The sequence below is a fragment of the Barbus barbus genome (genome assembly GCF_936440315.1).
Source record: "Barbus barbus genome assembly, chromosome: 20".
Taxonomy (NCBI): Eukaryota; Metazoa; Chordata; class Actinopteri; order Cypriniformes; family Cyprinidae; genus Barbus; species Barbus barbus.
Window position 1 is genome coordinate 3,892,809 of NC_136748.1, and position 26,951 is coordinate 3,919,759.

Below are 26,951 nucleotides of genomic sequence, written 5' to 3' on the forward strand. Positions count from 1 at the left end.
ACCTGCATGTAATTACAATATTGTAATTAATTTATGTAATTACATCTATATTTACTATGTTGACCCTACCCCTTAACTCTTAAATCTAACCATACCACAAACCATGTCCCTGACCTTACCCGTATCTCAACTCTATAACAGCAAAAGTGTTTTGGGTTGCACTTCATTTGAAGGTGTTTTTGTTGCAATATAATTGAACAAATATGTACAGAATAGTATTAAGGGTTAGGATTAGTGCTTGTAATTATGCATAATTTACTGTTATTACTACAGTAAGTGCATGTAATGTACAGTAACGAAGACACAGTAAAATAAAGTGTTATCATTTTGTAAAAGTTTTTTTTTTTTCCATTTTAAATACTGTAAAGACACTTGATATAAAGTGCAAGCTTAATCTTGTATTCCTAGCCTATAGAATATCTGCATGAAGTCCACTTCTTATTCTGACCAAAAATGTACAGCTACACAAAGTAATTATTTTGCATGTTTTGCATGAGGTTAGATATGGATAAACCTGAAATCAGTAATATCACAATAATTCAGTGTTGTGTCAAAAATAGGGCGGTCAAGTCTAATTGTAAGTAAGTATAGACATAATTATTAGGAAAATACATTTTAAAAATCCAACCAATCAGCTGAGAGCTTGCCATTTTTTAAAAGCTCTTTTCATTTTTATGTATGATTTAGGGTGCTGCAGTGAGTATGTATTTTGTTTGACAAAAAAAAAGCTTTTGGATTATTACAGAAAATAAACTCTGTGACCAACAGAAGTTTCTGATTCTTACATGTTTTGTTCATGATGATAACATTTATGAATTTTGAAGCTGAAATACAGTTGACTAAAGCTAAATGGAATCAGATGGTAAAAAATATAAACTCATTTCCAAGAAGTGCTAAAATGCAGACTCATTTCCAAGTTTTGACCTACAAAAATATATAAACGAAACAGCTGAGCTGTTTAAATGCCGTACAGTACATGTGCTGTCTTACCTGAAGTAACAAAATTACCTTCTTATTCTTCCGTGTTCACAGTTTTACCCTTCATTCATTTTTATCCCTCACCATGTACACATCTACTGTGTTTCTGTCCGGTAATGTAATTTTTAATGATGGCCATTAATGCTCTTGTGGCACAAAGGCACTTTAAATCTAGTATTAGAGTGTAATAATCAAATGGCGGCACAGCATCCTCAGAAAAGGAGGTCAGAGTCTGTTAAATGCTGAAAGGAATGATTTCCCTTGATGTTTCCTCACGGAATAGATTTTATTGATGCCCTTGAACTGGTAATGACACATTCATTTCAAGCACTGTGGATGTGTTCATATGTATTTGAAATGAGTGAATATTCCTTATTCTGTCTGTGCTGACGTGCTTTATGTCTGAATAGATTTCATTAGTGAAACACATAGGCTATTCACACTGAAGGCTGTTCAGCCTTCTGCAGTGACAAAGACAGTAGTGGCAGGAACAATGTGGCACGACGCTTTGAGCTGACACAGTCCATGTGATAAAAATAAGCTGGAAGCAGATCTTGCAAAAAGTGAGTCGTTCGTGAATAATTATTATTATATATATTTTTTTTTATTATTATGCACGTAAAGAATGTGACAATGTTTACATGTACCAAATACAGAACCCCATGGACCAAACATATAAGAGAGAAAAATAATTATTAAAATAAACTTAAAATATTATCCCAGTTTACTGTGCATAGATGACTTTAAAGTTTAAGAAATGTGTACATTTAGACTCGTAATAATGCTGCTGTTTGTTTGAATGCTCTGAACATCTGGCTCCACCAGTCGTGTGTGTTTTTTGCGCAGGACTGCCTGTTGTAGGAGCATCGATAGGAGGCATCACGATTTCTGTTGCTCATACTTAAAGCTCCCATATTGTACACCTTTCTGGAGTTTTATTTTAGTTTTTAAACTCAGTATATTTTTACAGCCTTCTCTCATGAGCTCTGGTAAAAACAGGTCGATTTGGCCTGTCTAATTAATATTCATGAGCCTCTCTTCTGATTGGCACTTTAATAAACTTTATTTTTACAGCAGAAGTACTAATTTTATTTTTGGGGACCTTTTGAATATTGTCTTTAACAGTGTTGGGAGTAACACATTACAAATAACGCCAGTTACGTAATCAGATTACTATTTTCAAGTAACTAGTAAAGTAACGCATTACTTTTAAATTAACAAGAAAATATCTGAGTTACTTTTTCAAATAAGTAACGCAAGTTACTTTGTTTTCCTATTTATTCACTGGTCACCTTTCCTGTCCCTGTGTTAAGAGAAATTGTGTAGAGGCAGAGTATTTTTCTTCAGCCTGAGGCTTATTAATTTCACTTTTTGTGTAAAAGGGCCTTTACAGTTACCAAAAATATAACTTTTGGGTTTTCTGTTATTACAAATAAATAAGCGAGCCCAGCCCAGGTGACAAAAAGTAGCGCAAAAGTAACACAATGCATTACTTTCCATAAAAAGTAACTAAGTACCACAGTTAGTTACTTTTTTATAAAGTAACGCCATATTGTAATGCATTACTTTTAAAAGTAACTTTCCCCAACACTGGTCTTTAACAGTTTGGCCGTTTGGAGTCAAAAAGGTTGAGAACCTCTGATCTACAGAGGAGAATAGGAGCCATCCAGAAAACCCTAGCATTGTGACAAGTTTTGTACGGACAAGTCCCACTTACAATTTCTTCTTGATACTCCATGGATCATGAATTACACACCTCACCTTTCAGATATTTTTGAGTATATTCAGACTCAATGTTTGTGGTTTTGTAGCCAAGATTGTGCCGGAGGAGATCAGCCCACTGGTGCCGGCGGTTCCCGGAGAGAAGGTGGCAGATGACCACACCTGCTCTGTCCTCCAGATTGTGCTCAAGGTCATGGTTCTCCAGGTGAGACAGAGCTGCTCATATCAGTGTTTGGCTGATAATCCTAGTGGCCTGCTTTGTTTCAGTTTGAAGTCTGCATGTTGCTTATAACTGAATTGCCATGATGTAATCTGAATCAGATAAAAAAATTTTTACCCCCACAGGCATCCAGCTTGGACTGGAAAAACAAAGAGAGCCAGGACACAGGCTTCAGATTTCTCTTTACTCTGTTCAAGAAGTACTACCTGCCTCACCTCTTCCCCACTTTCACAAAACAAACCAACCTCTACAAGCCACAATTAGGTGAGTTTCAGACAAGAAATGTTGGTTTAGCAGCTCACATTTTGATAATAATAAAATTACAGTATTTGGCTCAATGATTTAATTTATTTACTTAAATGATTTAAACCTGTGGAGCTCTTATTTTGGTATAAAACTGCAGGGAGGCTAAGTTTCTGTGACAACAGAACAAGAGATTTCTCTTTACAGAATTAGTCAAATGCTCTGTCCACAACAATGCTGGAATGATGGAAATGTGAATATAAAGCATAACTGCCAAACAGTGTGTTTCAAAAGGCATGTTAAACTGCCAAGACACACAAGTCTGAAGTTCGCTGCATTCACTGTGAACCATGCTGTTCTGAGATGCTGAAAACACTGGATCGCACGGTGCTCACCTGTAAATGTACTCGGAAACACTCATGGCGTCAGCCTTTTGCAGCTTGATAAGCACACTTAGCCATGTCGCAGTTTTAATTTTATATCAATTGACAGGTGCTGTGCCAAAGCAATGGCTGAAAACTTATGTAAAAATATGTTGGTTCATTATGAAACAGTCTAGGTAATTAATGGGAAACGCTGTTATTATTTCTTATCTTAAATTTGTATTTCCTTTCCTCTCTCTCTCACAGATCTTCCCATTCACAGACCAAAGCCCCTCTACGTCCCTGTGACGCGTAACAGTGAGAGCACATACTGCACTAGGGATCAGTATCTGGCTCCCCGCGTGGCCTTCATCACGTGGCTCGTTAACTTCTTCCTGGAGAAGAAGTATGTGAACTCGGCCACGAGCAGCTCTAAGAACGGAGGAGAGGTCCTTCCTAAGATCCTCCAGGTGGGAGGAAGCTTGATAACAGAGAACCGCTGTCTCATTGTCAGCTACAGTAGCTACATGGACAGATATCTTCTGAGACAGCATACTCACTGAAATGAAATATTATTTTTCTTAATTAAATCTCAATGCATTGTAATGCATGTAATGCATGTTTTGTTTAATGCAATATCAACCTCTTTTCCACACAAAAAAGTAGCTTTGCCATACACTTAAAGTATACAGTGTACAGAAAACACTGTTCATATAATACTGTACATCTAAGAACGGCTTTTGGCTAATAGAAGCACATATATTGTCCTCTATATCAGTAAGGTGCATATGAATCCAAAACGGTTGGCAAAATATATTTTTCTGAAGGAAAAGTGGCAGGTTCTCTGGCATCTCATATTTGCGCTCCTTTCTCTTCTCATGTATTGTATTATTTAACATGTTGCATTACGACAATAGCCTCATAACCTCTGTGCAGAATAGTTTATATATTTACTTATTTATTTTCATATAATTTGTGTTGTCCCAAGTAGTGTAGACACTTTTCCACATTATTTTTTAATATTTTCTTATAAACATTATTTTATTTTATTTTTAAATGGGTGAAGTCTTAATAATGCTTAGCAATTCTTAGTACTTTAAACTGTATATATGTAGTTAATGGAAGAAAGCTCTTTCTTCTCGCTGTGTTTGTGTTCAGACTGTGACTGCGGGCGGTATCAGTCAGGAGAAGAACGCAGACTCTGAGCCCAACGGTCCTGTGGAACAGGAGAAGAATCACTCAAACAGCAGCACGCTGTCAGATCGCAGGGACAGTAACTCCAGTCTGTGTAGCATCGAGGAGGAGCATCGCGCCGTCTACGACATGGTGCAGTCCATCCTGCTCTCCACACGAGACAACGTCAATTTCGTCAATGAGGTCTTCCATCAGGTCAGAGACCGAGTGCTTCTGTTGCTTACATGATGTCACCTCATGTTCGCATGATTTTAGGCAAATTCTACTTGATTAGAGATATAGTGACATTTATGCCAGTAGATTATTTATGATCAACTATTGATGAATTATGAGTGTTTACAGTATGGTGTTTACGGTATATGTTGTAGACTGCCCTAGGAGTGCATTTCTCAGCTGGAAGTAGTAAAGCATATACATTTTCAAAATAAGAGTCCTGGTGTATATCTGGCTTGTTTATAATTAAAAGTCCTGCATCATGCATATATTTTCCAGCCTGGTTATTATTGGTATTTTAGCTTGACAAACTGTATCTGGCATTTAATTTTGTGTGGGCTGCCCAGTCACAGGAAGGGAAAACAAAGAACATTATTTAAGAACATCATAATTTTTCAATATGATTTCACCTGTAGATTTTTACACTAGTATGTATGCACACACAATTATGTCTTGGAGCCACTGTATAATACGTACATCTGAATTGAGCAGTTAATCAATTGAGGTTTGTATCAGAAAATAAAACTTGTTCAGATGTTATGTCTTTTGCTGCCACCATGTGGCTAGAATCCATTCATCATGTTAAATGCTTACATCAGAAGATTTATTTATCTGTTTATTTAGAAGAATTATTACAGTTTTCATGTGAATCAGAATAAAGAATTACTATTCTAGTATAAATTTGGGCTCATACATTAAGTCTTTTTTTTGGAAACAATATATATGTGGCAAAATGAGTCGAAATGCGCAAATTGTCAAAAATGAGTTATTTTTATTTTCACATTTTCCATTAAACTACCTTCAAAATGATATATGACTTGTTGGAATCGGATAAAATGACTGAGGTACAGCCGTTTGAAGGCAATAGAAGCAGCAGATCTGATTTTGAGAAAACTTTTGTTCAAGATTCCAAAGCAGAATCACCAAGCAACGTTGCATATTTTTCTCCAGTTCTTTTCTTAATAATAATTACGATATTATTAATCACAATATAGCTATTTTTATTTTATCTTTGTTATTAAAAACATGAGCAAAGATGCAAATAAACAGTATTTAATCAAGAGCAGCGAGTGATCCCGTCTTTTAATGTAACATTGAGACAGATCTATTAAGACCTACTGTAATGCATGGATAAAATATAATGTTACACATCAGATTTTCCCCCAACTATTAACTAAACGTTCATGTCAGTCATAACAGATTATGATGTGAATCTCGCCAATGCATATTTCGCAATAATGTACTTTATAAGGGAGATCGGGCGCTCACGGAAAGGTGCGTCTTATGCACTTATGCTTTGCACTTTATGCACAAATGTCAGTCAGCACGATCGTCATCAGCATGGGTTTAAAAATCATATTTCACTGATTTGGACTCATGTCATCAAGAATTCGATATGAATATTAACAAAGCTAGAATTTGCAACAATAGACTTATAACTTGTGGTGAGAAGCAGTAGCCGTCGTCCAGAAGTGTGCAGAGAAAAAGGTACTCCTCTCAGAAAACGTACAAATATAGATAATTTTAGATGTTTAATTACTATTTGGAGCATTGGGATCGCTAGACGAGGGCTTAATGAACTCATTTTTGTGAAAACCTCAAATTCGACCAAAACTGACATTTTTCACTTCTTTTGCCTGTAGCTCAAAATTAGCCCATGCGACTTCCGACTCGTTTTGCCAGAACGGGTCACATATAACTGTCGTTTTACATTTTACAATGTGTTGTAAGAGGGCCCTTGGTATCAAACAGTAAAGTCCCTGTTATAGAAGACGAGACTTTTGTTCTTTATCATTACTTAGGCTTTCCTTCTGCCGGCCTGTGAAGCTTCAGCCACTCGCAAGGTGATCAAAGTATATAGGAAGTGGATTCTGCAGGAAAAACCCAATTTCATGGCTGAGCCTGAGACAACAAGCCAGGAAGAAGATGGAGAGGAAGAGCACCTCATCTCTGAGACGGACACTGTACACGTGCAGGTACGCTCATGTACAAAATGCTGTTGATGCTGATTCATTAAGTTATTTCCACTCACCTGTTCTTTATCAACCTGTCAGGTTTTGGAGACTCATGGGCACAAACGATCGTCCAGTTGGGGGCGCACTTACTCCTTCAGCAGTGCCATCAGCAGAGGCTGTCTGACTGAAGAACAGAACCTGGACGTGAAGGCTGGCATCCAGCCCACCCTGCAGGTGCTCACACACACACACACACACACACACACACACACCTCTCACTTCACGCTTAACATGAAACAGTAATATTATTACAATTTAGAGGAAATGTTTTACATTTGAACATATTTCCTTCTGAAATCATTCTACGCTTTGATTCTAATATGATTTGTTGATATTATTATCTACGTTGAAAATGATTGTGCTGCTTAATATTTTCTTGGAAACGGTGATACCATTCATATGTTTGGAGGAAGTAAAAAAAATAAAATAATAAAAATAATAATTGTATCCAGCATAGACATATTAAACTGATGAATAATAAAAGTATAACTTATAAGACATTAACAGTGATACAATTTTTTTTATTTTTTCAAATAAACTTTTCAATTTAAACTTAAAAAATAAGAAGAAAGAAAAGTGAAATTCCTTTGTTTCACAGTCAAAAAATCTGTCAGAGGTTGTTTTAAAAATATATATATATATTATTATTATTTATTAGACTGTTGCAGCACTGAAAAGAAGTGTGAGAAACTCAGTTTACCCTCACAAAGATTTGAGAAAAGGGCAAAGGAAGTACAAATAGCAATACATACTGGGTGGGTGATGGCGCAGTGGATAAGACACATGCCTTTGGTGTGAGAGACCCGGGTTCGAATCCACTGTGAGACACCAATGTGTCCCTGAGCAAGACACTTAACCCCTAGTTGCTCCAGAGGCGTGCGACCTCTGACATATATAGCAATTGTAAGTCGCTTTGGATAAAAGCGTCAGCTAAATGAATAAATGGAAATGTAAACATACTACTTAAATTAAGCACAATGTTAGATAATATTTATACTTGTAGTTATTTGCACGTTTGTGTACAGTTAATACAAGTAGCCATGACAAACAAAAAAAACTCAAAAATGTGTTGTGCTGCTTGAACATAAATATATGTGGGTCAAATTGCCCCCCAACAAACAGATGGGAATTATTACCTTTCTCACATGTTTTAATCTTTAACCAGCTACAATAGCTATGATATAGGTTTATATAATTTTTGTTTTGCACTGGCAGTTTCTTTTTCTTTCTTTTTTTGTTTTTTTGTTTACTATTTGCATGAAAATGAATGGGTCACCAATATAAAACTAGTACCTGGATTTCAACACAACAGACAGGAGAGTTAGAAAATCTGAACTATTCCAAACTTTTACCTGCTGTGTAGTTGAAAATGAATTGTTTCATGTGTTCTCAGGTGTTCCTGACAAACTCTGCCAACGTGTTCCTGTTGGAGCCGTGTCAGGATGTGCCCAAGCTGCTGGAGAACCAGCTGGAGGTGTGCCGAGCTGTGCTCAGCGTCTACCGCCACATTATTATGGAGCAAAACATGAACCGCCTGACCTGGTCAGTCACACACGACACAACAACACTGAATCTCAATAGAGCTCTGCCCTGCTTTACCAGCTGTTCACAAACATTCAGCTTATTGTGTGCGTCATATTATTCTAGGGAGCAGTTGCTGCAGGTGTTGCTGAGAATCACAGAAGCAGTGATGAAGAGACCACAGGAGAACCAAAGAAAAGACCCGTTCGCCCACAGCCTGGCCAGCATCCTCTTCAAAGTGAGTACACATAAACATCCCAAGGCTTCATACACACCACAGGGTTTTTCCAGGCTCAAAATGAGGCGGAGGCGGTACCATCCTGATGTGCACACATATTGTACCATGCCTTCAACTGCCAGAAGCAAACACTATTTACAAGCAATGGATTTAGGGATTCTAATAATTAGATGCATTAAAGACATTTTTTTAATCCACACACTGCACAACCAGAGGCAGAACGTTTCAGCTTCCTATGTTTTCAAAACCTCTTCATCTGCTCGTTATACTCCAATGCCTCTTGTCCCACATCACTTTGATAATCACTACTGGGGAAGTCGTGGCCTAATGGTTAGAGAGTCGGACTCGTAACCCTTCTCGGGTGCCGCAGCATAAATGGCTGCCCACTGCTCCGGGTGTGTGTTCACTGCTGTGTGTGTGCACTTAGGATGGGTTAAATGCAGAGCAGAAATTCTGAGTATGGCTAACCATACTTGGCCACATGTCACGTCACTTTCGTCACTTTCACTTTACACCATCTTAGCATTTCTCATGTAAACACCCTTTATTGTTATATACTCTCACCCAAATCTGATGAAAATCATGTGAACCCTGCACCATCATGCGTCAGTCAGATATACATCTTTTATTATATATTATTTAGGAGTGTAACGGTACACAAAAAAATGAGTATTGCATACCTCGGATTTGAAGTCACGGATTGGGTATGCTTTTGGTACAACAGGGAAAAAAACAAATGACAATTTATTAAACAGTGATTTATTGAAGAAATTATGTCTCAGTCTCTAAATGAATCCAATTATAATTAACATTTCTCTCTCAGCTATGTTATAAACTTGGTAGGAAGCCCTAATGCTGCACATATGATATAATATTAAAATATTAATATAATATAATATTAAATCTAATTATAAAGGTATGTTTTCCTTCCAGTTTGTCATTTACACATGTCATACATTAAGACATCAATAACAGGTTAAGTAAAATGCAATGAATGTACAATATTATGTATATATTTAGCTATGTGTGCATTTATTTTCAGCAGTGATGCATTTAATTGATCAGGACTAATGACTTTGTTACTAAAAAAATCTATTTCAAATAAACGCTGTTCTTTTCTACTCTCTATTCATCAATGAATTCAGAAAAAAATGTATCACAGTTTCTATTATAAAAATTGTGATACAAAAAATAAAAATAAATAATAATATGAAGTAGCACAGCTGTTTTCAACATTGTTAATAACAGTGTTGGGGAAAATTACTTTTAAAAGTAATGCATTACAATATTGCGTTACTACTTAAACAGGTAACTAATTGCTTTTTATGGAAAGTAATGCGTTACAATACTTTTGAGTTACTTTTTAAATCTGGGCAGGGCTTGCTTGCTTGTTTTTAATATGAAAAAAAGTTATTCTTTTACAAATGTAATACTTGCATGCATAATTACATGAAAATAACCCTAATCCTAAACCTAACCATGTAGTAAGTACATGTAGTTAATTAATATTATTCAGTACTTAAATGTATAATTAAACTGTAACAAGGACGCCTTAAAATAAAGTGTAACCGAAAGCCCTTTTCACAACAAAAGTGTACTGAATATGCCTCAGGCTGAAGGAAATGTCAATTCACTTCTGCACAGTAGAGGGCGCAGCTCAATCAAATTTCATGAAGAATATGATGCAGGAGAAGAAAGGTCAACACTATTCAACAATAACAAAAATGATAATGTGTCATTTTGGCTTAGTATGGTTGCATTGGATCATCGAAGGTCAGTAGCAAAGAGATTGGTTAATAAAATGGGATTAAATTCATAAATTATATTTGTCTTATTTAACATTGATTTATAGCAGGTTTGTATAATATTCTGAGTTTGCATTTGACTCTTTTAATTCATTTTGAGGAATACTGAATCTGTTTTTGTGCAGTGAGATGAATAAATGCATGTTCATATTTAATCTAGAACTACAGTAAGCATCATGTTCTCACACAGCGCTCTGCACTTACTCCCAATTTCTCTCAACATGGCAACACCAGAGCTGTCAGTCAAGACATGAGAAACAAAGTAACTGGCGTTACTTATTTGAAAAAGTAACTCAGATATTTTCTTCTAAATTAATAGTAATGAGTAAATTCTAAATTAAGTAATGAGTTACTTTACTAGTTACTTAATCTAATCTGATTACGTAACTCGCATTACTTGTAATGTGTTTCCCCCAACACTGGTTAATAATAAGAAATGGTTCTTGAGCAGTAAAACAGCATATTAAATAAATATCAAAAATTAATTACACTTAAAATTCTATAAAAAATTTGAAACGTTTTGATCAAATGAATGCTGTCTCTTTTGAAAAAAATCGTACCAACCCTAAACTTTTAAACAGTAGTGTATGTCCTTTTACATTCACTTTAATGAAGTAATTTTGGTGTTTACGATCATATGATCTCTGGGTGGTAATTCTTTGCCAAAAGCTTAAGTAATACTGTATTGTGTGCACAAGAACTATCACAAATATTTAAAATTCATGTATTTTGCTGTAACAGAATAACTGATTTTATTATGGCAAAATTGATTTGAAGAATGACTTTTAATATTAGAACATGAAGATAACATTCTTTAATTTCTCTCTTTGTATAAGGTCTTTGTTTACTTTGGATAAAACTCTAATGACAGTAGAATGCTTTACCCTGTGTAATACTTTGCTTGTAAGATTGTTATTGTTGCGTATGATGATGTAGTTGATATGGGTTGATGTGGGGGTCAGGCTGTTTGAATTGTGTGCTGCTGTCATTTGCAGACGATCTTCGTGGCGTGGGTGCGGGCCAACCTGACCGTGTTTATCTCGCGTGAGCTGTGGGATGAGCTGCTGGCTGTCCTGTCCTCTCTCAGTCACTGGGAGGAGCTGGTGTTCGAGTGGGCCAGCATCATGGACTCTCTCACTGCAGTACTGGCCCGTCATGTCTACAGCCTGGACCTCCACAACCTACCGTTGGACAAACTCTCAGAGCAGAAGGAAAAGAAGCAGCGGGGCAAGGGTGGGTGTATGTTAGGGATGCACCGATACCACTTTTTCCAGTACTCGCCCGATACGATACTTTAAGTTTTGGTACTTGCTGATACCGAGTACCGATATTTTCATTGTATTTGTAAATTTTTTAAATATTGGGTGCAGAAACCAAAAGAGTATGTGTAAAGTTAGTTGGTTAACTTCATTTATCAAATAGATACAGTCAAACCAAAATTTACTCAGACACCTTCAATATTTCTCACATTATCACAGTTTATTCGCTATAGTTTAGAAAATGGTTATGAAATATGACAAGAACTCAGAGTTAAACTGTGTAAGAATAAATTCATCTTGATGATGTCAGATAACTTTGATAGAAAGGTACGTAATGGATTACAATCAACCAAAATTATTCAGACAGCTGTTAGTATGACAATATTTACACAACTATCAATACTTTGTCGAGCCACCCTTAGCCTTAATGATCGCCTGTAGTCTCCTGGGTATGCTGTCAACCAGGTTCATGAAAACCTGAACTTCTGAATAAGTCTGAATAATTTTTTGTCCCACATTTTTATCAATTTTACTGGTAGTCCACTATATGAAGAATTTTTGGGTATTTTATGTCACAGTTTACTTTTTTGCTGTCCTCACTTACATAAATGAACTATAGTGTCCTGCAACCACTACCAAAAAAAATTCAAAAATTATATCTGGTCTCTGAATAATTTTTGGTTTGACTGTATATCCTTTGGTTATTTTCACATTTAATTATGCCCATTAAAATGTATTTTACATGTTTTAGTTACTTTCACTGTTTATTGTTTTTTTGCTCTGTTACATCATCTTTCATTTTAATAGCATTAGAGCTGCTCCATTGCAGCGGCTTAGTAGCCTACTGTAATCATGCATTTTGCTGTAATAATGCAGGGAACCACTCGTTATAAATCTTCTATGGAAGGAAGGAAGATGGCGTTATAAATCTTCTATGGAATGGAAGGAAGATGGCGGCGCGGTCAGTCGCAGCGGCTGCTCCGGGTCCCAAAGACAGTGCTTTTATGTCGTTTAATGTTGTCTGTTCGTCTCCAAATAGTGTCAGTTTACCGCTAACTCTTAAGGAAATCACCCCAGAATTCATCTATGATCGCCAAAGTCTTTTGGATATCAGCAACGCATATGAATATCAACTCTCACCGGCAGCTATTGAGAAGCTACGAGGCCTTTGCTTACTGCTGAAGCCGGACCTCGAGACCGCGACCTCGCCTACTGACGCTACCCGCACAAGGCAGCGTCGCAAGCGGTGTGAGAGAGGACGGAAGCGCGGTAAGGTATACGAGCTAGGCTAAGAGCTAACCCCACAAGACCGGCTCTTCCAACACTCATGCTCTCAAACGTTCGCTCTCTGGAAAACAAACTGGACTTAATTCAACTCAGTCGGTCTACACAGCATGAGGCAAGGGACTGTTTTGTGTTTGTTTTCACCGAAACATGGCTAAACGACAACATCCCGGACTCCGCCATTCAATTGCACGGGCTAACCAACTTCCGAGCGGACAGAGATTCATCACTGTCTGGTAAGACCCGCGGAGGTGGCTTGTGTGTATATATCAACAAAGACTGGTGTAACAATGCTGCGGTATTATCAAAACACTGTTCATCACTGGTGGAGTTTATGATTGTGAAGTGTCGACCGTTCTATTTGCCGCGGGAGTTCACGGCCATTGTTATTGTAGCGATTTACATCCCCCCGTGTGCAAACGCTAAGGACGCGCTTCGTGAACTGTATAGCGCCATCAGCGAACAACAAACAAAAAACCCTGACGGCTTTTTCATCATAGCCGGTGACTTCAACCACGCAAACTTAAAGACAGTTTTGCCAAAGTTCTACCAACATGTGAACTTTGCAACAAGGGGAAACAACACACTGGACTTTGTTTACACAACAGTAAAGAACTCTTACAAGGCTGAACCCCGCCCCCACCTCGGGTACTCAGACCACATCTCTGTTATGCTAATCCCAGCATATAGACCACTTCTCAAACTCACCAAACCGGTTCAAAAGCAGATCACAGTATGGCCAGACAATGCCACCTCAGCACTGCAGGACTGCTTCCAGGACACAGACTGGAATATGTTTAAAGAGGCAGCCACCTACAACAACCACACAGACCTGAATGAGTACACTGAAACTGTGACTGCTTACATCAAGAAGTGCACTGATGATGTCACAGTCACCAGGACCATCACCACATGTTTGTGGGCTGCTAAAGACCAGAGATGAAGCATTCAGATCAGGAGGTAAAGCAGCCCTCAAAACAGCAAGAGCCAATCTGTCCTGTGGCATCAAAAATGCAAAACGGTCATATGCCCAAAAAATAAACAACCACTTCACAGACAGCAGAGACACACGGAGCCTGTGGCAAGCCATTCAGACCATCGCTGACTACAAGCCCCCGCCACAGGCCTGTGATGAGGACACATCCCTCCCCGATGCACTCAACCACTTTTATTCACGGTTTGAAATGCAGAATGACACACCTGCACAAAAACTGCCCACACCTCCCAACGACCGGGCGCTCTGTCTGTCTCCAGCCGACGTAAGGAAGACCCTATCTAGGATTAACCCACGCAAGGCTGCGGGTCCTGACAACATACCTGGCCGTGTTCTGAGAGACTGTGCTGACAGATGTCAGCTGACACAGCTGACAGATGTCCTAACAGATATCTTCAACACCTCGCTGAGCCAGGCAGTCGTCCCCACATGTCTCAAAACCACAACAATCATACCGGTACCAAAGAAACCACCTGTGTCCTGTCTCAATGACTACTGTCCCATAGCACTGACTCCAATCATGATGAAGTGCTTTGAGAGGCTAGTCATGCATAACATAAAAACCAGCCTCCCCAACACACTCGACCCGCTCCAGTTTGCATACTGTCCAAACCGCTCTACGGACGATGCAATTTCCTCCACCCTCCACCTGGCTCTTACCCACCTAGAAAACAAAGACTCCTATGTTAGAATGCTGTTCATTGACTTCAGCTCGGCATTCAACACAATAATCCCACAACAGCTCATAAATAAACTAAATCTGCTGGGCCTTAACAATTCCCTTTGTAACTGGATCCTGGACTTTCTAACTGGAAGACCTCAGTCAGTCCGTGTCGGTCACAACACCTCGAGCACTACCACACTGAGCACAGGTGCCCCACAAGGCTGTGTGCTCAGCCCGCTGCTCTTCACACTGCTGACCCACGACTGCACTGCAAAGTTCAGCTCCAACCACATCATCAAGTTTGCTGATGACACAACAGTGGTAGGTCTCATCAGCAACAATGATGAAACGCACTACAGAGAGGAAGTGGCACAGCTGGCTGAATGGTGTGGCACAAACAATCTGTCCCTCAATGTGGAGAAGACAAAGGAGGTTGTGATGGACTTCAGAAGAAACTCCGTTGACCACCCCCCACTGACCATCGACAGCTCGACTGTGGAGAGAGTCAGCAGCACTAAATTCCTGGGGGTGCACATCACAGAGGATCTCACCTGGACCACCAACACCATGTCACTCTCCAAAAAGGCACAACAGCGCCTACACTTTCTCCGTCGGCTGAAAAGAGCAAGTCTCCCTCCACCCATCCTCACCACATTCTACAGAGGCACCATTGAGAGTGTGCTGACCAGCTGCATCACTGTCTGGTACGGGAACTGCAGTGCTGCTGACCGCAGGACCCTCCAGCGGACAGTGAACACAGCTGCTAAGATCATCGGTGCCCCTCTCCCCTCCATCCTGGACATTTTCCTTACACGATGCTCCAGCAAAACCAACAGCATCGTGAAGGACTCCACCCATCCCTCCCACAGTCTCTTCCAGCTCCTACCATCAGGAAGACGGTACCGGAGCATCAGAGCCCGCTGCGCCAGACTGCTCAACAGCTTTTTCCCCCAGGCTGTGAGAGCCCTGAACTCAAATCACCCCGCCCCCCTCTGAAACCCCATGCAAACCCCTACCTCCTGTAACATGGACCACACCCCCCAACCTTACCACACCAAAGGAAAAAACTGTATGGAATCTTTTATTTTTTTTATTTATTTTTTTTTGTGCGCAATTCGAAGTGTGCTACACACAGGTGAGTGGGCCTGTACAAACCACACTCTCCTCTATGTGCACTATGGACACTTTACACTATGGACACTTTACACTATGTGCACTATGGACACTTTACACACACTGCTGCGTGAACACAATCCCACAAAAGACTCAGCAATATATGTATGTTTACATGCTCATGCACTACAAATCATCCTACACTGTTCCCCAACCAGCTGCTGACTCAAATGTCTCTCTTTGCACATGTACAGTATTTGTGAAGCATTTGTATAGTTTGTATTTTTTATCTTCTATTTGTTTAGTTTGTATAGGGTAAATATTTATGTGAAGCATTCGTATAGTTGTATTTTTTATCCTTTATTCTTTAGTTTAGGGGTCGACCGATTATCGGCCTGGCCGATTATTGGCACCGATATTAAGCATTTTTATGATAATCGGCATCGGTCATTTTCAAAACCGATGTGCCGATAAAATTATTTAATTTTGAAACGCGCTATTTGGCTCTGATGCAGCCTGTCGGAACTCACCACTCTGTGGCCTAGAGCAGTCTCCGCCCACCACACATCTGATTTGTTGAGAGTCAGGAGTCCAACCAATCAACGTGGAAGACTAAAGGCGCTCTCACACCGAAAGCGCTTGCTAACTGGTGCTGCTTCATCACGCATCAGTTCTCTCTCAAAGGCAGCAGCAGACGTTGCTCAAGTTGCAATAAATTACAATCCACTACACTGAAGTTGTAAAAACCTCAATATTATCTATTTATGGTTTCCGAGATGGGGGAGACGCAGGGGGAATCGCGGAATCCAGTCATATAAATAGCATTTACTGTATAACGCAGAGTCACGGAATTAGTCAAAGTTTGGATGAATTAATCAAAAGTAGGTCAGTACACTTAAATCGACTCATGATATGGACTAGCTGTAAAGATTAAGCTGCAAAAAGACTATTTAAATATGAATTCTGCATGTTCGGCGTGTCTCTGTATATGTGAATGGCACAGACGCGCGGTTTTGACACACACACACACACACACACACACTGAAGTGCGCGACGCTCGCGGTGTTTTCCGCATCTGCCATGTCACTAAATGAGGACATAAATACATGAACATCATCCCCAGAACTGCTCTGAGAGTTACTTCATGAGCATTTGACTGTTTCGTTTGAGTAAAACGATCGTCATATCATAAATAGGCTACAGAAACTTAAGAGGTCCTCATGGCAACCCGTCAAAATAAAAGTTTGGTTTATTTACTAATGCTACTACAATTATTACAGCTTTTGTTTAAAAGAACAATCACACAATACGCTATTTCTTACATGTTTTAATTTTAATAGTAAACATTTGACAAAAAATAGTTTAACTCTCATTTGATTAAAAGATAAATTAAATTAATGTTTTATGCCTTCATTTGCACTGCTCCGTAAATTAAAACTAATGGAAATTACTGTCACATAAGCCAAGACTAAGATACTGTCACATAGGCCAAGATTATGATGACGGAAATTGGGACATTTCAATAGGCTATTGAACCAAGTGTGCCTATAACAGGCTATTAGTGTTATAGTTTCATTAAAATAGTTGCGGTCTTCTTCACAACTTCTACAATGGAGCTATGAAGACAATTAAATTATTTACACTTATTATATACATTGCGCTTTTTAAATTAATCAACGGATGTGCATTAGATGATGAATTGAATAGCCCCCTCTTGTAGGTTATGATTTAGTCAACCGAAAATAATTAATGAAGAATTATGAGAGGTTATGCTATTACACATACATTTCTAACATGTAAATTATTGAAGCCAAATACTTACATTTCTCCAAGCTGTTTAGCTGTAGTATTTAGTATTCATAGGCTTAATCATGAAGCATGCAGTGGCCCCACTTTTAACTCTCTCTTTATATATTACCCTTATTGTAGATGGATGCATGGGGGAAGACAAGAGTAAGAAGTGCAACCAACACTAGGGAAGGCGGTTTTTGTCAGAGCCCTTGTTATTCTTAATTTTGACATTCATTTTAATTTTTACACCAGACATATATATCGGTTCAATATATCGGTTATCGGTCTACTTGGTCTGTAATAATCGGTATCGACATCGGCCCTGAAAAACACATATCGGTCGACCCCTACTTTAGTTTGTATAGGGTAAATACTTATATAGTATACTTATAGTTAAATCTGTCAGTAGGTTAGTTGTGTATAGGTTTATAGTGTTTTTTACTTCATTGTTGTATGTTTGTATTTATGTAGCACCGTGTTCCTGCGAGACACGACATTTCGTTCCACTGTATGTCCCCACATGTAGCAGAATGACAATAAAGCTCAACTTGAACTTGAACTTCTAACTGTGATATTTTCAGAAATAGAAGTCACGTTTTTTTCTCCTGAAACATGCTGCGATTTAGATTTCAAAGCCACTCATATAATGCAGAAACACTCATGAAGCAAGCAAAACACACGCAGCGCGCGCATGTATTTGTACTGGTGCAGAATGAGACCAACAAGAACAGTACACCCTAGCGCATTTCACACGGGCTGCTAGGTTCCCTTTGCCAGAAAGTTGTGTATGCTTAAGGTTGAAAATAAATGATGTTTATAGTGAATGAATGCCCCTTAAGTTGTCTTATATTTATGATTTAGTTTTAAGTCAAATTATGCGTGCTATGTGAGCGAACATCAATAAAGATCACACAACAGAAGTGCGCACTCTCTCTCTCTCTCCCTACTGTTAAGTAACTTTTGCATTGTTTTACTTACTTGTTTTTGACATATATGACCGAAGTACAGACTTTCCAGTGATATCTGTGAAAAAGGGATATTCACTCGACAAGCTTGCGCATCTGCGCCGCCGCTCGCTCAATCCACTCAGCGTGCTTTGCTTATCAGCTCCCGCACATCAGCTATACAGGCGTTAATACTGAACGTTTAACATTATATTTATTGCATACATATACTTTGTAGACATATTTAATCACTAATAACTCCATTCTGCTGTCTGTTTTTCTGTGGTTGGTGTTTCTTTGTCTGAATATGGCACTTATCACGTGCTGTGTGGTGTCGGCGTTTGATATCGGGGCATTTTAATGAGTACATGTACGAGTACATGAGCTCAGTATCGGACCCGATAGCGGTATCGGTGCATCCCTAGTGTGTGTAAATTACATGCTTAAAAATAAGCATGATGATTGCAAATACATTGTTTTACTCACGGATATTAAATGAAAAATATGCATTAATAATGCATTAATAGGTAATACATTCTTAAAAGTTTCTATGTAAAGGCTATCAAATTTTCACGTCCTTATTAAAAAAAATTGCAGTAAAAATCTGCGTCTTATCTTGATAGAAATTGTACTTCAATTGATCTTGCAACTGAACTGCAATTAACTCTAAAGAAAATATTTAATGAATGAGTGAATAACGTGTTAAACCATGTGACATGCTGGGTAGTGTAGTTAATATGATAAAATTACTCTTCAAGTTAGCTCCTGTACAGTACCGTGCGTTTTTCTTTTCTTTTACACAGTACTGAAAGTCACACAGTGACTGTCAAACACAGCACACTGTAATTACATACTTTTATGGTGAAATTGCTACTTTTATTAATTAATCCCAAGGTTATTGACCATAAAAAACACACTGTCACTTTCGTTTGGGTAATTAAGTCATCTTTATTTTCATCCCCTATATCAAATGTCTTACTCTACTCAGAAATATGTCACATTATGAAAGAAGAAAATGGATTGTGAATGCCATTTTGATATGTTTGCTTTGCATGTAAAGTAACACCCCTGCATTTCTGTGAACATTAAAAACTAATTTGCAGAAATAATTCAGATATCTAGAGTTTGAATCAGAGATAGTTACTGTAGTAATGATATTGTGTGTGTGTGTGTTGCAGGAGTGATGCAGGACTCCCAGAAGTCTACAGATGGAGCGCGGTCGTTCTCCTTGAGCTGGAGGAGCTCTGGAGACCAGGTGGGTGCTCAGGAACCCATGAGGTTCCGCAGTGCCACCACCACTGGAGCTCCTGCTGTGGAGAAAGCTCGCAACAACGTCAGGCAGAAAGCATCAGGTTAGAGTTCATCTGCAGCACTCATGAACACTCCAGATGAAAACAGTCTATCTCAGATGTATGCAGGGTGTCTTGCTTATAGCTTGCTTTGTTTATTCACTTACAGTAATTCTAAACATATTTACCTGAAGATGTTTTATTTTTCCCAAATTGCTTTTTATTTTTTCCCCAAATAATTTTTTCCATTTGCATTTTTGTTTTGTATTTTTTTCCTGAATTCTGTTTTAATTCTATTTAAATACTATTTTGATAATCAAAAGGCATGTCTAATCAATTGAATCATAAAAATTCAACAGTTTAATTTTTTTTTTTTTTGGTTTTGCAAAGTGCTACACAACAGAAGTTTACTGTTAAAATTAAACCATGTTGGGAAAAAAATGTGATATTCCATAAATAAATAAAAATATTTAATTTTATTAACTTTGAGAATCGTACTGTACTATAGTACACAATAGATTTGTCACAATTTCTTCAAGCTTGAATATGTGTAGTAGGTAAACTGCTAGGTAAAGCGCTCCTTCACACAGAGACACACTGATCATACAGACTTCAACAGTCTTTTTGCACTCTTACATTCACAAACAGTTTATGTCACAATTTGATTTAGTGTACAGCCCTACTTTTGATTTATTCATGGATGATTTGCCAGATTCCGAGACATTTTGCATTATGCTGTCAATTCCATTTTTATGACTGTATTCCACAATTCCATCCACGGCACAGAGTTTGTGGAGACAGAAAGTGTTCTGTTGCTCTCACCATATATAGAACAAGTGGAACTGAATCCATGTGACACACTCGCTCTCAAACACAAGTTTTCTGTCTCTTTGTCTCCTTACACACACATGCGCAGAAATATTTTCCTTTTAATCTTTCCTGGTTTGGAGATGATTGCATCTCTTTATGGTGGAGAGCTTGTTGAGTTTGGAGCAGATGCGTTTTGAGACTGAAGGATGCCTCTCGCACACGCCGCCCCTAGAAACATCCTCGATTGTGTGTGCTCACATGAAACGACGTGGCTTTAAATTCCCCCCTTTTCTTTTGCCTAATTGGATTTCTTCTACATTGATCTTCAAACAGCCCAGCGTCCTCCCCTCCTCGTTAGGAGAGCCGCCTCATCAAACTGCCTGCCTGTTTTTGATAGTTTCATTAAGAGCGTAATTAATGCTCATTAATATGCATAAATAGGTAACTCGGCGAAAGCGATGTAATCTAGAAAGAAAAGGCGGTAATTAAAGCGTGCCGTAGAGGGAATAATAGAGCCCTCCGCTTTCACGGCTCTTCTCCAGACGTGACATGGAGTGGCCAAAAAAACACAATGCTAATATTTTGTCTTATCAGAGCTGGCAGAGCAAACTTGAAATAATGTGCTTCATATTTCCTTCTCGGGGATTGAGTATCAAAGGACGCCATGAGCCGAACGAGAGCGTGGTTAGAAATCCTCAAAGTGTGTCCTCTATTTGACTTCATCTTATTTCTGGTAAAAATACCAATCGGTTGTTGGTGAAAATGCTCTTTACAGAACAAACACTTTCAGCGTTCATTCAGATTGTGCTTTGATGTGATGCCTTCGTGGACTCTGCATTTTAGTCTGTGTGTTTTTATTGGCGTTCACTGTTCCAATTGCTCATACTTTGGGTTAGTCATTTCAACAACCCCTTGACCCAGATTACATAGACATGACTGATATATCAGTGGAGCTTGAAGAGAGGAAAGGTGTGTGGTGTTACTTTAAACCACCAGGTAAACCACCAGTTTACCAAATAAACCAGGCTTATTTCACTTATTCTGACTTAGTGTCACTTGATTTGGTTTCTTGATCACTTGAAAGCAAAATTACCATAGCTCAAGCTCAGTCACTTTGGCAATTTATGCTGGGAAACTAACCTGGTCCGGAGCAGGCTAACTGTCAGGTTAAGATGAGTTCCTCTAACACTGACCAATAGGAACGCATTGCTATTACTGACTCGCTCACATACAATTAGTTGACTTTATTATTAGTCCAAAAATAAAAGTATACAGAAAATGCAACTTAATCAAATAAATAAAAAATAGGCTACTGCTACTGTATTTAATATATTGTGCCCAAAACGTATTGACTTTTTTTTAACGAAAGTATTTTAATATAGTTGCTACTTGCACATTCAGCTGATCAGCAGTTTCTAGCCATGCAGCCTTTCTCTCGGGTTTTATGACAGCTGTACCTTTTATGGTTATTAGTGGAACATTAAAATATTACAATCTAAAATTGCTCTTTAAAGCATTAAAAATACTAAATTAAAAGTTAAAATCACTGAATTAAAAATGAAAATAAATAATAGAAATTGGACTACATTTTAACTGATAAGACGACACACATTTAACTCATTTGAGATAGTAGGGCTGTATTAGCCAGCTTACATTTATTTTACAGTTACTGCTATCATAAAAATACACTTATATGTAGGATTAAAATTCTACATGTGTCACATTTAATGTCCAGAAACGCAGCCAGAGAATCACCGCACCTTCAAAATAATCCAACTGCGGTGCGTAGACCAAAAAAGTTTCCCAAAAAGTAAAAAGCTTGAAAAAAGTCCACACACTCTCAAACATCCATAAGTCACAAGCGAGATGAAAAGAGATGAATGAATGAACGATGCATTTATATAGCGCTTTTATTGTGTATTGCCGTACACCCAAAGCGCTTTACAATCATGTGGGGGTCTCGCCTCAAGCACCACCAGTGTGCAGCATCCACTTGGATGATGTGACGGCAGCCACAGCACAGCGGCGCCTGTGCGCTCACCACACACCAGCTACAGGTGGAGAGGAGAGAGTGATAGAGCCAATCAAGTGGATGGGGATTACTAGGAGGCCATGATTGATAAGGGCTAGTGGAGGGAATTTGGCCAGGACACCGGGGTTACACCCCTACTCTTTACGAGAAGTGCCATGGGATTTTTAGTGACCACAAAGAGTCAGGACCTCGGTTTAACGTCTCATCTGAAAGACGGTGCTTTTTACAGTATGGTGTCCCCGTCACTATACCAGGGCGTTAGGACCCACACAGACCGCAGGGTGAGCACCCCCTGCTGGCCTCACTAACACCTCTTCCAGCAGCAACCTAGTTTTCCCAGGAGGTCTCCCATCCAGGTACTGACCAGGCTCAACCCTGCTTAGCTTCCGTGGGCAACCAGTCTTGGGCTGCAGGGTGATATGGCTGTGGCGAGAGCAAACGTTTCTCCAGCTTGACATTGAAAATGTTCAACATGTGACCAAAACGGTTGCCTTGTTTTTATTCAGTAAATTGCTCATATTGCTTTCATCTCGCTTGTGACTTTTTGATGTTTGAGAGTGTGCAGACTTTTTTCAAGCTTTTTACATTTAATGTCCAACAACAAATATTTTAGCAGAATGCATATTTTATTCAGAATTATTGCGCTATTATTTGTTTGAGCTGCTTCTGTGTAGCGCGCATGCGCTCGTTCACTTGCGTAAGCCTCGTCCACTCCTGACAGCAAAATGGATATATTTGCATGACTTTCTAACATTTACAGATGAAAAATATACCTGTGACGTGTCAGTTATGCACTGAGGAAAACACAACATCTCAAATGCATTATTAAACAGCACAAATATTCGCTGTTTGCCATGCTGGGTCAATTTGATCCATGATCCACATTAAGGGCTGTTTAAGAGCAAGCGTGCACATCAAATGATCCTGACTCATTGAACCTGGATCGAATTAGTGAGATTGCGTGAACTTAAATTGTCGTTTATGAAATCGCTTTAGACCCAATTGATTTGTTTGCTTATTTCAAGTCAGGTTTTAGACTTTAATCCCCGCTTTTCTTAGCGTCTTTTATGAAACTTACAGGTCACTCATGTAGAAGATTCATTATATTTTTTGTGTCATTCATATCCAATGGAGAGTAGTACAAGAGTTGTGTCAAGTTCAGATTATATTCATATTTGGAATTTTCAGATCAGATTTGAGCTTCGGTCGCATTGACATTTCTTTAGGTTTACAGCCGTACGCGACTGTCTGGCCAGATGTGATGCAGTCTAATCAGAACTAAGAGCATGAGGTGGGAATTACTAGTTTAGTTAGTTAGTAAAACTAGTTTTGTACTAAAAGGTTTATCTTTAAAGTCACCCTGAAATCAAAACTGACAGTTCTTGTTTTTTATGGAATATTGTTTTGTTTACTGTAATTGATTTATCTGTGCACATTATCATTATTATTCTTTTAAAGTCAGGTGCTCAGCATTTTAATTTTAATACAGAAATGCAACTGTAGGCAAAATTGTATTTTTGTGTTTTGCTTAAATCCCACTTAATTTCAGTTTCAAAGTATTATTGGTGTTTCCAAAGCATCAATAGACAAAAAAACCAAAACAAAAAACACTCAATGACAACCTCTTTTTTGTTACTGCAGGGTTGGGAACAACATGGTGTTCATTTAAAGCTGAAGTGTGTCATTTTTGAGGATTTTAAAACACTGGCTCCTATTCCAGTTCAAAATGCAGTGACATTTCTGTGTAAGGTGCTTTCAAACAAACCATCAGTCTGAGTAGCGGCATACAGTAACATTTCTGGAGGCTGACCCATAAGCCAGCATCACCCTGGTTTCCTTCACAAAAACCAATAGGATTTTCCATTGGCTTTTGGATTATTGTAGTAAATAAGCTCTTTGACCAACAAAAGTTTAGGATTCTTACAGGTTTTGTTAATCAGAATAATCTTTACACATGAACACAACTTTATGAATTCTGAAGCCTAAATATTGAGTTTGGTTTGCTGGCATAGAAATGACACGCTTCACCTTTAATAAATTGTCTTGCTATTACCACAGCTGTAGAATGCAATTGATCCTTTTCCCCCTTCTCTCTCTCTCTTTCTCTCCCTCCCCTGTGCTCTCCTTCCCTGCTTCTGTGGGCAGCTAAGCGAAGTCAGTCTATCAGCAACTGTGTGCATCTTTGTGAGGCTTTGCCGGCCACTAAGAGTGTGCCCATGCTGCTCCACACTGTCAGCTCTTTCTTACCTGGTATCTCTCACAACTCTCACTGCTCTCACAGACTCTCAGGTAACTTCCTGTCTCCGGCACGGAACGTTATTTTCCTCTTTTCTATCTTGCAGTCATCTGCTTTCATTTAAGATTTAGCGTAGCCAGGAAAAAGGCAAATAATCCACTGTATAAATGCTTTGTTTTTATAAGGATACTTCTATTTCCTTTCAATCCAGACAGCCAGAGGAAGTGCAGAGAGCACTAATGGAAACACTTACTCACTTCATTCACGCTCTAACAACCAAATTAAAGAGTATCTCTAGACACATGTAGAGCATCTAGTTGTAACTTTAGCATGTTTGCAGGTACATGCAAACTTTGTAGACAGTCAATGAGATTGAATACCAGATGGAAAGCTGCGAAAACTGTTTAAGCGCACTATATAACCTCTTTTACTCGATTCAAATACAAAAGGTGTTTTCCATTAGTGCCCTCAGAACTGCTTGTGGCAAACTTCCACTTAATTATTGAAGCACAGTTTATAATCAGATTTGCATGTTTGCCCTGTTAGTATGAAAATGCTGAATAAGTCGAGGGCCCATGAATAGAAAGTTTTTCTCGTGAGTTCTGGTAAACATGATGATTGTGTCAGGTGAAGCATTGGTGACGGTGTGTGTGTTTGTCCACTAGACGTGGAGGAGTGTCAGCTGTCTGAATGTGAGATGGGGGATGGAGACAGTCCTCTGCCCCGCAGCAGTAGCACCTCTGACATCACACAGCACATCAACGACACCTTCCCAGGTACCCACACACAATCACACACATTACACACAGTAATAGACTGATGACTGGAGGGGTGTAGAAATGAACGTTTTTGCTGAATAGTACTTTAGATATACGATACAGTATGTGTTTAAAATGATGTAGAATCACATGAATCTTGTCACTTCTTCAGTAGTTTCTCCAGCAGAATTTCAGGGGCCTGATATTTACGGTTTGCTTTTCTAAGAAAATAAATAAACCCAGCATGTTGTATTTGGCATATTAGCCAATGTAACTTAAACTAAGAATTAGTCTGCTGTAGGAATTTGCTTGGAAATCACAGGCAGCATGATTTCTGATATGTGGGCTACTGGTTTGAAATAAAGGTCAGAAGAGAGATGAGTCTGTGGAAACGGGCAGAGCATATGTGTCAGAGAGCAGCTCTACAGGGAAAAGAGAGGGTGACGCTCCCACGGTCAGTATCATTGCATTACCTTTGATTTATGAAATGATTCTTCGCATGCTAATTTTATTGAAGTTTTGTGGATATTCACAGATTCTGATCCGGCGGAGCAGCAGTCCATCAGATCTGGATTATCCAGCAGACGGAGCTCCAACATTTCTGAAGAGTAAACTACGGGAGAAAAGTGAGCTCTGTTCCATGATCACTCCTGACATCTTTCTGTTCTTCTTGTTAAAAAAAAAATCTTTCTTTCTTCTTTTCTTGCATTCTATTTTGCTCGGTTGTATACTATAATAGTAATGCTACTACTACTACTGCTACTAATAATAATAATAATGATGATGATGATGTAAAAATTAAGTTTTGTTTGTTTTGGTTTGGTTTATGCTTGATTTTAATAGAAAAAATGCAAAACATCTTACATTCATACAACATAGTATAATTTATTATGGAAATATCAATGGGAATTATGTTATATTATAAATAATTATCAAAATTATGCAGTAATAAAATAAGACATTAACTAATAATTATAATAAATGTATCTGTGTGTGTGTGTGTGTGTGTGTGTGTGTGTGTGTGTGTGTATATATATACAGTATCGCACAGAAGTGAGTACACCCCTCACATTTTTGTAAATGTTTTATTATATCTTTTCATGTGACAACACTGAAGAAATGACACTTTGCTACAATGTAAAGTAGTGCGTGTACAGATTGTATAACAGTGTAAATTTGCTGTCCCCTCAAAATAACTCAACACACAGCCATTAATATCTAAACCGCTGGCCACAAAAGTGAGTACACCCCTAAGTGAAAATGCCC

General features: G+C 38.5%; 1 protein-coding gene across 5 annotated transcripts in view; it reads left to right on the plus strand.

The window, feature by feature from the left end:
* LOC306886696 (ral GTPase-activating protein subunit alpha-2-like) overlaps positions 1-26,951 on the plus strand; it is a 175,581-nt gene that overhangs the window by 61,623 nt on the left and 87,007 nt on the right. For all 5 annotated transcript variants that reach the window (XM_079444010.1, XM_079444012.1, XM_079444009.1 and 2 more), the window contains exons 7-19: positions 2,790-2,905; positions 3,046-3,184; positions 3,793-3,995; positions 4,684-4,914; positions 6,735-6,908; positions 6,987-7,121; positions 8,341-8,489; positions 8,595-8,706; positions 11,507-11,744; positions 19,739-19,912; positions 25,593-25,703; positions 26,051-26,139; positions 26,221-26,311. In XM_079444010.1, coding sequence (XP_079300136.1) covers positions 2,790-2,905; positions 3,046-3,184; positions 3,793-3,995; positions 4,684-4,914; positions 6,735-6,908; positions 6,987-7,121; positions 8,341-8,489; positions 8,595-8,706; positions 11,507-11,744; positions 19,739-19,912; positions 25,593-25,703; positions 26,051-26,139; positions 26,221-26,311 — 1,962 coding nt within the window. The remainder of the gene's footprint in view (positions 1-2,789; positions 2,906-3,045; positions 3,185-3,792; positions 3,996-4,683; positions 4,915-6,734; positions 6,909-6,986; positions 7,122-8,340; positions 8,490-8,594; positions 8,707-11,506; positions 11,745-19,738; positions 19,913-25,592; positions 25,704-26,050; positions 26,140-26,220; positions 26,312-26,951) is intronic.